Source organism: Neltuma alba, unplaced genomic scaffold (genome assembly GCF_004799145.2).
Source record: "Neltuma alba isolate B1F8T4 unplaced genomic scaffold, ASM479914v2 tig00011337_pilon, whole genome shotgun sequence".
In the NCBI taxonomy this organism is placed as follows: Eukaryota; Viridiplantae; Streptophyta; class Magnoliopsida; order Fabales; family Fabaceae; genus Neltuma; species Neltuma alba.
The window spans coordinates 186,698-198,980 of record NW_021636039.1 but is presented as its reverse complement, the minus strand read 5'-3'; the positions used below and the strand labels follow the sequence as shown (position 1 = coordinate 198,980).

The 12,283-nt window shown below is 35.6% G+C and overlaps 2 protein-coding genes across 5 annotated transcripts; both read left to right on the top strand.

The window, feature by feature from the left end:
- Window positions 1-1,021: 1,021 nt before the first annotated feature.
- Window positions 1,022-5,229, top strand: LOC114712098 (elongation factor 2-like). Its single transcript, XM_028896564.1, has 4 exons — window positions 1,022-1,159; window positions 2,000-2,056; window positions 2,147-2,234; window positions 2,541-5,229. Exons 2-4 carry the CDS (start codon window positions 2,054-2,056, stop codon window positions 4,979-4,981), a joined length of 2,532 nt encoding a protein of 843 aa, XP_028752397.1. The 5' UTR covers window positions 1,022-1,159; window positions 2,000-2,053; the 3' UTR covers window positions 4,982-5,229.
- Window positions 5,230-9,809: 4,580 nt separating this feature from the next.
- LOC114712099 (protein WHAT'S THIS FACTOR 1 homolog, chloroplastic) lies at window positions 9,810-12,230 on the top strand. 4 transcript variants are annotated; one of them, XM_028896567.1, is made up of 3 exons: window positions 9,810-10,034; window positions 10,693-10,832; window positions 10,896-12,230. In XM_028896567.1, exon 3 carries the CDS (start codon window positions 11,024-11,026, stop codon window positions 12,188-12,190), a length of 1,167 nt encoding a protein of 388 aa, XP_028752400.1. In that variant the 5' UTR covers window positions 9,810-10,034; window positions 10,693-10,832; window positions 10,896-11,023; the 3' UTR covers window positions 12,191-12,230. The 4 variants fall into 4 exon arrangements, with proteins under 4 accessions (XP_028752400.1, XP_028752401.1, XP_028752399.1 ...); XM_028896568.1 differs by lacking the exon at window positions 10,693-10,832; XM_028896566.1 differs by having other exon boundaries at window positions 10,754-12,230.
- Window positions 12,231-12,283: the final 53 nt, after the last annotated feature.

Sequence of the window (12,283 nt, the reverse complement as noted above, 5' to 3'; positions counted from 1 at the left end):
TCATTCATAATTATAATACTCTTCATTATTTTTACCAACTCATTCTTCTCAGCAAAAATGAGGAAACACGACCGTAACTGCAACAAATAAAATTCGCAAATATCCATGCTTTCGGTTTCCATGGAAAATCAGGCCAAAAACAAAACTTTCCATGGAAAAACACATCAATCTATCTATTATCTATATATATATATATATATATATATATAATACCTCTACTGTTTTTTTTATAAGACGAAATTATTTGATTTACATAAATTAAAGGAAACTAATTCATGTCTTTAAAATTATCTCGTCTTTTTACAAATATCCTTTAAGTGTTCATTTTCCTGCAGATGCTTTCCTCTCTTAATCTAAAGCACTCTATGCATTAAAAAAAAAATAATTCTTTGTTACAAGAATTATAAAAAGTCTCCCGAGATGTATAAATAATTTGCAGAGTTTAATGACCATGATGCCCAAAGGTGTTTGTGATTTTTTGCCTTCCTCCAGCTTGATACGATTGGGATCATGTACACGATATTTATTCATATTGGTTGGTCTAAAGGGCTATTGTCTTCATTACCAGGTCTATTTAAGTTGGCTTTTGTAATTGTTTTCTTAACAAACGAATAGATTTCAGTTATTATTTAAAAAATTAGATTTTTATGTGATACCCCAGTTTTAATTTTCCTTAAGACCATGAGATGATATTAATTTATAGAGAGAAATTTTCAATTTAATTTTTCTTCTTTGTTTTTTCTCAATTCCCGGAAAGTAAAACCAATTAAGAAACAAACAGTTAGGTAGCTTCATTTAAATTTAAAAAAAAAAAAAAACAACAACAGAACAGCTAAGAAGCAGCACTTGTCAGCATCTTCTCCGTTGACACAAAGGAAAAGTTCCACTGCAAATTGCTAAGAGATTGTTAGCATGGCCCTGTGAAACGATGACACGCAGCACAAGTCCAGAAATGTCCAAGATTCATTCATGTGCTTAGGAATAGATAACTTTCCCATGTAGTGGAAGGAAACGGGACTATCTTATCTCATTCTCTCCGGCGAGACGTTCAGGAAGATATCTATCTGATTGTCTCCGGCGAGACGTTCTCCTGAAAGGCTCCGAGGAAGAATCACCATAATAAGGCTTCCTCACCGCCACTCAGTGCCATCTCTCTAAGGTTCGATTTCGTTAAACTTACAAACTATCGACTTGGTCGCTATCCTCTGTTTTTTATCGTTTCTCTAATAGTTGATCAGTGCTCCCCCTCTCTCTGTGTTTTGTTGTAGTTTCGAGTTAGATTGGCTTTAGATATATGCTTTTGCTTTAGCTTTTTTTTTTTTTTTTTTGGGTGGGTGTGTTTGATCATCTCTTAGCACATATAAGTTTTGCAGCTAAAAGATATAGCTTTCTTCATTTGCTTGTCCTCTATAGGACATGTTTCGCTGGTCATCTTGATCATCGTTAGGACCTTTCTTCTCGATGTTTGTAATGCTTAACTTATTCTTTTAGCACTCGACAGTCTTGAGGTTTTTTGAGGTTTAAATGGGTGATCGAGTTGACTTTGGATCTAGCTCATCTCATTGGTAAATCAGTTGTTAAAAGGGAAAAAAAATTCATCCTTCTGATGCCTATTTTAAGAAATATGCACAGTGATTTAACCTACCTCTGGGTTATTTGAGATAATGCCTTTTTTTTTTTTTTTAACAATCACTGTTTATATTTGTAGCCTCTTCTTGCAAACTGTAGAGAACTTGAAACATTTGCATCTTTGAAGTGTAAAGACAATTTGTCTTCCTCGAATGAAAGTTGATAAACCTTAATGATTCTATATTTGTAGCAATTCCTGTTGTCTACTCACCTGTTGTCTATTCAACAGCTATCATAATTTTTGCTGACTATTTATGGGTATATTTTGTTTTGATTTCCAAGTGAGTTGTCTTGGTAATTCTGCTTGCCCTGCATTGCATTTCATTTATTCTATCGCTTATCTTACTCTGTAATTTTCTTACTTTTGCAGTTTCAAATTAGTTTAATCAATCCTTTTTGCTTTGGAATATAAAGACAAGACAAGATGGTAAGTCAATAAAAATGCTCCTGGAATTTGAAGTTGGTGAATTCATGGACTCTGCGTAATTTCTTTTTAATGTTGTCTTAATATGTGCAGGTGAAATTCACAGCTGAAGAGCTCCGTCGCATTATGGACCTTAAGCACAATATTCGTAACATGTCTGTTATCGCACATGTTGATCATGGTATGGATTAGGCAGCACATGTAATATTTGCTCAATTTTTTTACTGTTTCTGCAGCATAGTATTTAGTCCGGTAATAGATCTTTCTTGTTTCTTGTGAGAGAAAAGGCATAGGCATTTGTATTGTAACGTTTGCTGCATATGTCTTTCAAGATATGTAGAGGCAAAAAATAACTTCATTGGCATCTGGGAAAAAGTGTTTTGTTTTTAACATATGTTATTATTGCATAACCAAGCTGTAATGTCATGAAATCGCTTTTCTTTGATGTCGTGAAATCACACTTTATGGTCTTAATTTCCAATTGCAGGGAAGTCTACCCTCACTGACTCTCTTGTGGCGGCTGCTGGGATTATTGCCCAGGAAGTGGCGGGTGATGTCCGGATGACTGATACCCGTCAAGATGAAGCAGAGCGTGGCATCACAATCAAATCTACTGGCATTTCTCTCTACTACGCATTGACTGATGAGGCTCTCAAGAGCTACAGAGGCGAACGCAATGGCAATGAGTATCTTATAAATTTGATTGACTCCCCTGGGCACGTGGACTTCTCCTCTGAGGTCACAGCTGCACTTCGTATAACTGATGGAGCTCTAGTGGTGGTAGATTGTATTGAAGGTGTTTGCGTCCAAACTGAAACTGTGCTTCGACAGGCACTTGGAGAAAGAATTAAGCCTGTTTTGACTGTGAATAAAATGGACAGGTGCTTCCTTGAGCTCCAGTTGGATGGAGAGGAGGCTTACCAGACCTTTCAAAGGGTTGTTGAGAATGCCAATGTGATCATGGCTACATATGAAGATCCCCTGCTTGGTGATTGTCAGGTTTATCCTGAGAAAGGAACAGTTGCTTTTTCTGCTGGTTTGCATGGTTGGGCTTTCACTTTGACCAACTTTGCTAAGATGTATGCCTCTAAATTTGGAGTTGATGAGTCAAAGATGATGGAAAGGCTGTGGGGTGAGAACTTCTTTGATCCAGCAACCAAGAAATGGACCACCAGGCACACTGGTTCATCTACCTGCAAGCGTGGGTTTGTTCAGTTCTGTTATGAGCCTATCAAGCAGATAATTTCCACTTGTATGAATGATCAAAAGGATAAGTTGTGGCCTATGTTGCAAAAGCTTGGAGTCACCATGAAATCTGAGGAAAAGGAACTGATGGGTAAAGCATTGATGAAACGTGTCATGCAGACCTGGCTCCCAGCAAGCAGTGCACTTTTGGAAATGATGATATTCCATCTTCCCTCCCCATCAAGAGCCCAAAAATATCGTGTTGAAAACCTGTACGAGGGACCTCTCGATGATCAGTATGCCACAGCAATCAGGAATTGTGATCGTGATGGACCCCTGATGCTTTATGTCTCAAAAATGATTCCTGCATCTGATAAGGGCAGGTTTTTCGCTTTTGGCCGTGTCTTCTCTGGCAAGGTCTCCACTGGTTTGAAGGTCAGAATCATGGGGCCAAACTATGTCCCTGGGGAGAAGAAGGACTTGTATGTTAAGAATGTGCAAAGAACTGTCATCTGGATGGGAAAGAAGCAGGAAACTGTTGAGGATGTGCCTTGTGGCAACACAGTTGCTATGGTTGGTCTGGATCAATATATTACCAAAAATGCTACATTAACAAATGAAAAGGAAGTCGATGCCCATCCTATCCGAGCAATGAAGTTCTCTGTCTCCCCTGTGGTACGTGTTGCTGTTCAGTGCAAGGTTGCGTCTGATCTTCCAAAGCTTGTTGAAGGTCTCAAACGGTTGGCCAAATCAGATCCTATGGTTATGTGTACCATCGCGGAGTCCGGAGAGCACATCGTTGCTGGTGCAGGAGAACTACATCTCGAGATATGTTTGAAGGACTTGCAAGACGATTTCATGGGCGGAGCTGAGATTATAAAGTCCGACCCTGTTGTGTCCTTCCGTGAAACTGTTCTCGAGAGATCTTGCCGGACCGTGATGAGCAAGTCACCCAACAAGCACAACCGTCTATACATGGAAGCAAGACCCATGGAGGAAGGGCTTGCAGAGGCAATTGATGAAGGCAAGATTGGACCCAGAGATGACCCCAAGAGCCGTTCGAGAATATTGGCCGAAGAGTTTGGCTGGGACAAGGATCTTGCCAAGAAAATCTGGTGTTTTGGACCCGAAACCACGGGGCCTAACATGGTGGTGGATATGTGTAAGGGAGTGCAGTACCTGAATGAAATCAAGGACTCTGTTGTTGCCGGATTCCAGTGGGCATCAAGAGAAGGTGCGTTGGCTGAAGAGAACATGAGGGGCATTTGTTTTGAAGTCTGTGATGTTGTTCTTCACGCTGATGCAATCCACAGAGGAGGTGGTCAGATAATTCCAACAGCAAGGCGAGTCTTTTATGCTTCCCAGTTGACTGCTAAGCCCAGGCTGCTTGAGCCTGTTTATCTGGTGGAGATCCAAGCTCCTGAGCTGGCTCTGGGTGGAATCTACAGTGTTCTTAACCAGAAACGTGGACATGTGTTTGAGGAAATGCAGAGACCTGGGACCCCACTCTACAACATTAAGGCATACCTGCCTGTGATTGAGTCTTTTGGGTTCTCGAGCACATTGAGGGCTGCAACATCAGGACAGGCTTTCCCACAGTTGATATTTGATCACTGGGATATGTTGTCATCGGATCCACTTGAGCCTGGAACGCAAGCTGCACAGATTATTGCAGACATTCGCAAGAGGAAGGGCTTGAAAGAGCAGATGACTCCGCTTTCAGAATACGAGGACAAGCTTTAAATTTGGGTCTATTTTACCCGTTATGAATCTGATTGTCTCCCGCATGTACGAGTAATAATTTGGAAGCCCAGCATCTTGAGTTTGCTTCTGCGTCGTTTAATTTGTGTCATTTTCTAGCCATATTGCATAGGGATAACATCCCTGCACCGATATTTGGGAAACATCCTCCAATACATGATTGCTACATAACAATAATACTCGTTCTAATGACTTTTCTTTCAATAATGATTTGCTATTGTCATACGGTAGGAAGGAAAATTCTGTGTGGTTTGTTTTTCTCTTCCGTGGGAGAATTCCATTTAACCCCTCTAAAGAGATCTCGGAAGTGCTTGGAGCACTTAAAAGTGTTTTTAAAAATTATTTTTCTGTAAATCGAGGTGAATTCATCTTTCATATATCGTAAAATTACTTTTAAAATTATGATTGGGTTTTTGATCAAATATATTTTTTAATTTGAAAATGCTTTCATAAAAGGTAATTTAAAATTAAATTGTGAAGCTAAAAGACTAAATTGACCCTGCGAGAGAGAGAGAGAGAGTTTTATTAGATCCGATAAGGTGTTATTATCTTTTTCATATTGATTTATTATTTTAAAATTTTAGAAGTAAGACAATCAACATATTAAAAGCATTTTAAAATATTTTAAACTCAATCACTAATACACACACATATATTACATGATACATGGAATATAATCATTTTATCATATTAGAACTCGCTCACGATTTTATTCTCATTTACATTCGCATTCTCTCTTTTTTTCAAAATCCAAACATATATTTTTTTAATAAAATGTTTGACTTCATAATCTTTTTTTTATAACATTAGTGACTGTCTCACCCAAAAAGGGAGTGAATTGGATGAGTTATAAAAATTTTAACTAAATTGAAACAATGAAATTAGTAAAACAGAGAGCTTTAGAGTTAGAAAGATTTCACCGCAGATCAAAGATACCGGATTTATATTGGTTCAGTCTTAACCACTTAACTTACATCTAGTTCTCAGAACACTTTCGAGATTTCTACTATGATCCAAGATTAACCGGGCTCTTGGTGCCTCAGTACAACAATTGATCTTCTCAATCACTCCCCCTTACTACCCGTAAGGTTACAAACCCACTCAAGAGTCATACTCTTGAGTTACACTCAGAAAGTGATTAAAGTTGGTGTATTATTCTCTCTCACAGAGTAAATGAATGAGAAACACTGAAGCTCGTTAAAAACGAAAACAGAGTATTAAATACAACAGTAAAATATTTTCAGAAGGTAGCTCATGTATTCAATATCTGCATTCAATGCTTCTTTGCACCTTTTATAGTTGCAGAAGTTTAATAACCGTTAGACAGAAGAGCTTCTAGCCGTTGAGAGTTCGGTTGCGTGTTTTTCTAGTTGCAACGGTATTCGCCATTTATTGCTTCTAACATGGTAGGTTACAGGCTACTAAATAATCATTGGATAACTGTTGAACTTTCTTCGTAATCTGTAAAAATACTTCACTCTAATAAGTTTGTCTTTCAGAATGAAACTCAAGAAGATAACTAACCAATTGGGAATAATATTTTTATGGTAGATGAGAAGGAAATCAATCAAACAATAGATCCAATAACTATGAACTAATCATCCTTGATAGAAGACATGATTGATAACTGGTTTATCGATTACGATATCGATTAATTAAGATGAAAGATTTTTAAACAGATAAGTATATTTATCGATCAAGTTATGGATTAATACATGATCGATCAAGTGATCGATAAATGAAAAAAATAATTTCAGAAAGATTATGTAGAGAAAATGCTCAAGGTCACCTATGATTTTGAAACCCTTAATATAGAGCATTAGGATAATTAGCAAGGCTGACAAAAGCTCGAAGAGAAATATTCAGAAGATTCTTAAATCACACCGCAGCTTCTAGTATTGAAAGAGCTAAATCATTGATCGAATAAGTGATTGAAAAATGTTTGATCGATCAATTTATTGATAAAGATAAACAAGAGAAAATTTGATTTTCAAAGTACATTGATCGAATACTTTATTGATAAATGGATGATAGAAAATTTGATCGATAAAAAAGTTTTAACAAAGATTTTCTCAAAGAGCACAAATCCTAAGATGATGAGTAAGTGATTGATTAAAAATTGATCGATAAAGTGATCGATAAAAATATAGTGGAGAAACTTAGTTTTTGAGATGCAAGGAAAAGGTTTGATCGATCATGTTATGTGAAAATAGAATGGATGATCGATCATTTTATTGATAAAGAAATGATCAATCAAGTGATCGAAGAAATGTTTCAACATAGTTTAATCTAGTAAAAGGGTAATGATCAATTGTTTGATCGATAAACCATTGATCGATCAAGTGATTGATAAAGGGCTTTTCAAAAACACTTAAACATTCAGAGAAATATCGATAAATAGGTAGGTTATTATATAATGACAGAACAAGTTATCGATAAATCTGTGATCGATAAAGTGATTGATAAATGATTATTAAAACAAAATTCAACGAGAGAAGGAAGCTTTACCATTTATCTGTCTCTTCATCGATGACTTTTTTATCGATCAAGTGATCAATAAATACTTACCAAAAATTATGTCCTATTATTTGTCAGTTGTTCGATCACTAGATTATCGATCAATTGATCAATAATTTTCTGCAAACTTCTATACAAAATAGTGTTAACAATGATCGATTAATTGATCAATCAACACATACAAATTGATTTATCTATCAAGTTATCGATTAGCATTTCTGCTAAATTTGTTGTTCACACAAGAACTTTATCTATCATATGATCGATAAACCTTTGATCGATTAGATGATTGATCAACTTACTAAAACATACATTCCTTAATTCGTTATCATCAAAACCTTAAATCTAAGATATAGATTTTAGTAAAGTGTTTTTAGGCCTCATTTCATTAAAATTTAACAGATATCTTTGCAGTCAACTTTTTTTATCCTTTTAATTTTCTATACATTTCATTTTACTTTACGTAAATATTGAACAAAACAAACATATTTTTTCATCAAATTTTAAATGATTATTCATTTCATAAACAAAATTTTTTTTTATAGCAACAATTAGTGCATTTACAAGTTGATTATAACAATTTAATGTTTATTGGTGCAACAGCTGGAAAAATTACCATTTCCTTCACTTACTACCAATCGTGGTAAATTTTCGTATTCCTCTTGTGAATCACTTAATCTTGGTAGTTAATTCTCGTATTTCACTTATAAATGCTAAATGTCTCACTTATTGCCATTTGTTGTAAATTCATGTATTTTATTTGTGAATGTTAACTCCTTCACTTATTGTCAATGGTTTTAAATCCCTGAATGCCTCTTATGAATCACTAATTGTGAATTCAATTAGCTTAGTCATCAATGCTTATGTTTAGTTGTAAACTAGCTCATCTTTGCTATAAACCACCTAATGTTTATTATAAATTTTTGTATTTTGGTTGTGAAAATGTTTAGTTTGATTGTGAATGTATCAGTTTAGTTGTAAAGTCACTTATTTTTACTGTGAAAAGTCATATTATAGTTATGAATATCCAATTGTCAACGTGAATTTATAGATGTCTTTAAATGATTCTTTCACGCGGTGCTAATTTGAAAGGTAAAAAAAAAACAAATCATTCGTGGATGGCAACTGGCAACATTATTTTGGCCCAAAAAAATGTCAACGGCAAAATTGTAATTTAATGAAAAACACTGAGCCCTTTTGATAAACATTTAAAAAAAAAAAAAACCACCAAACCTTCCCTAGAGCTGAAAAAACAAATGAACTCGCGGGCTAGTCCGTTTAGATCCAATGATTATAAGGATCAAGCTTAAAATTTTTCTCTTTAAATACAAAACCAGTTTAAAAAGACTAGCTCTATAAGACTGAAAGTTTAAGCCGACCAGTCGTGTGGGCCTGAGGATCAGCTCGTTTAAGCATTTTTATATTTTTTTTTGTTTTTATATAAATTTTTTGTATAATTCTAATATTATTAATTTTTTTAAATTGTTAATAACATTTCAAATATTTAGTTATTATTATCATTTTGAAATTAAATTTCACATAATGGTTTGATTTATTTGGTTTTAGACAATAATTTGTCTAATTAAATTTTAAAAAATAGGTTAATTTGGATTTTAATAATGATTTGATTTATATTATATGTGTTGATATTTTTAAACTATATGAATATTTTTATACTTATATAATTTGTAATTCTATAATTTGAATTAAAAATTTATGAGTTTCAACAACAATGCTTTTCAAACTAAAGTAAAATAATAGCTACATCACAAAATTTAAAAAAAAAAAATTTGATATTTTGTTATGAAAGAAGAGCATACTCATGAAGAAGAGTAACTGATTATAGTGATAATGAAATTTAAAATAATAATAATAATGTTTATCTATTGCACATTTACACTATTGATAGAACTTTTTGATGTTGTTTTCTTATTTATGAATGTTTAAGATATTCTTAAATGTTAATAGATATTTAGATATGATATATTTTGTATTTGTAACTTAATTTTATTCATATTTATGTCTTTTACTAATAAATTCATTAGTTTATTTTTATTTTTTATAAAAATATAAAAAATATGAAAAATAATAATTTTTTTTAAATGCACTGAAAGCCCATTTGACAGTTTTGAATCCGTCACAATTAAGCCTAACAAATTAGAATATTTTTAAAATTTTAATAAGGTAAAACCAATCTTTTTCGCCCATGGGTCCTGTCCGGTCATTTTTAAGCCTGCTAGCTTAAAACCTGAACCTAACAACTTGAGCCTGTGGGCCAGCCGGGTCGGGCCGGCCGTATTCTCACTTCTACCTTCCTCTCCCGGGCTACTCTCTGCATCTCTCGCACTTGCTGTACTCCGGTCTCCTTCGCAGCCCTCTCCGACTTCATGCCTTCTCCGTCTCCCACTTCGTCACTCGAAGCGTTACCCTGCAGTTCGCACTCTTCCGTTCGGGCTCATCCTCCCTCTGGCGTTCTCTTCTCGGCTTGTTTATCAGGTCTCCGCAGCTTCGACATAGGGTATGGGTTCGTGAGATACAGCCTCATTAGTGTTCATGAAAGCAAATTAAGTGTCCTTATTCATTGGCCTTGAAGTGCCTGTTGTGTTTTGAATTGTTTATTCCTGTTTGATTCAACAGATTGTTCCTTTGCAGAAATGAAAACTTGTAAGAGATAACCACTTGGTAACAATCCATGTCTGGTTTAAAAAGTGTTGTACGTGGCTAAGCTGAGTTGCTTTATTTGACAATCCATGTTCTTCACTTATCAACATAGAGGAAACATGAATGCTCTGTAATCCATTTTCCATGTTAGTTTATGAACTAAAATGAAGCTTGTGCCCATGAACTCCGTCCCCCTTTTGTTACCGCGGTTAATTTGTTCTAAAAAATGTTTCCATGATTGTGTGATACGTATAAACAATTATTGGTTCTCTGATTTTTCAAGCAAGTTTAAGAATATTTGACTCCTCTGCTGCCGATTTAAATTTAATTGCTGAGTATAAGGCTGTGCGGGTGGTTGTGGTGTAAAGATATCATTTATATATATATATATATATGACCATCTTAATGATTTGCAATTGGTTCTCTCCTCTCATCCTATCTGTATACAATTATATATGCATATCTTGAGTGACGAGCATGTACAAGCTTGACATATAATTGTGATATAATGGCAGAATTGAGTTCAAACACCATAAACATTACATGGTTAAGCCGCATCTATCTCCCTGGGTTCAGGGTTTCTCCCAGCACAAAAGTAGTCAGCTGCAGACGGAGGAAGCATGGATTTTGCCTGCAATGATACTAAAACCTATAAGTAATTTTTTGAGTAAAATGTTCCTCTGGTTATTTTGTGTCTGATCATTTTGTGCTATTCCAGTGTATTTGATCAGATTTGTGTGGATTCAACATCGTCTTCCCCTTCGAGAATTGCAAAAAGTGTTCATTTTAGCTGCTTGCTGACTCATCCATCTCCAACTTCTCTTTGAGCAAAGGAAGAATAGATTCATGCATCGTCATCTCCAACTCAGACCAATCCCTATTCCCACGCCTGCTTTCATGTGGTTGGCTATCAGACAGAAAGCTGGCGGTGGTAGAAGACCCAAAAAGAAAATCTACCACAGGGTACCTGAACTTGACAGGGTCATGGAATTACAGAAGAAGCCATCCCTGATTCTACAGTTGAAGTCCATTATCCAATCCCAAAAAAACCAATCCATCCTTCTACGTGACCTTGAAAAGCATGTAGGGTTTGTGCAGAAATGGAATTTTATGTCTATTATAGAGAGGTACCCCTCAATTTTCCGTGCTGGTGGTGGTAACAGAGAACCTCCTTTCGTTTGTCTCACTGAAAAGGCCAGAAAGATTGCCGGTGGAGAAGCCGAGACCAGGGCTCTTATGGAACCAATTTTGGTGAGCAACCTGAGGAAGTTATTAATGTTATCTGTTGAGTGCTGTGTTCCACTTGAAACTATTGAATTTGTTGGACCAGAATTGGGTTTGCCGCATGATTTCAAGACCTCCTTGATTCCCAAGTACCCTAATTTCTTTTCTGTGAGAGAATTCAATGGGAGAGCTTGTCTTGTTTTGGAAAATTGGGATTCTTCATTGGCTGTCACTGCTAGGGAGACTAAGTTAGCTCGGGAAGGAATTTTGAAGCCTGCTGAATATCAAAAGAAGGTTAAGATATCAAAAGATGGAAACTATCTAGGTCCACATGCATTTAGGGTGAGTTTTCCGTCTGGTTTTAGACCAAACGTTGGTTATCTTGAGCAATTTGAGAAGTGGCAGAAAATGGAGTTTCCTTCTCCTTATTTGAATGCGAGAAGATTTGATGTTGCTGATCCTAAAGCTCGCAAACGAGTTGTGGCAGTTCTTCATGAGCTCCTGAGTTTGACCATGGAGAAGAGGATGACATCTACACAGCTGGACGCATTTCATTCAGAGTATCTTTTACCATCTAAGTTATTGCTTTGCTTGATAAAGCATCAGGGTATTTTTTACCTCACTAATAAGGGTGTAAGAAGTACAGTTTTTCTCAAAGAAGCCTACCATGGTTCCAACTTGATAGATAAGTGTCCTTTGTTACAGTTTAATGATAAATTTGTAGCACTTAGTGGTAGACGTAACATTGATCTTTGTGACACCAAGAATTCTTTGCATACTGTTGTTTAGAGGTTGAATTTTAATCACCATATTTTTCGGTGATCCGCCATCTCTGACCCGCTTAAAAATGATCAGGAAATTCAACCTGTAATTGTATACAGT

Excerpts from the sequence above, each read along its gene's own strand:
- LOC114712099 (XM_028896568.1), top strand. The coding sequence starts at position 11,024 with ATGCATCGTCATCTCCAACTCAGACCAATCCCTATTCCCACGCCTGCT.
- LOC114712098 (XM_028896564.1), top strand. Across the intron at positions 2,235-2,540 it reads TATCGCACATGTTGATCATG|GGAAGTCTACCCTCACTGAC; the intron begins GTATGGATTAGG and ends TTCCAATTGCAG.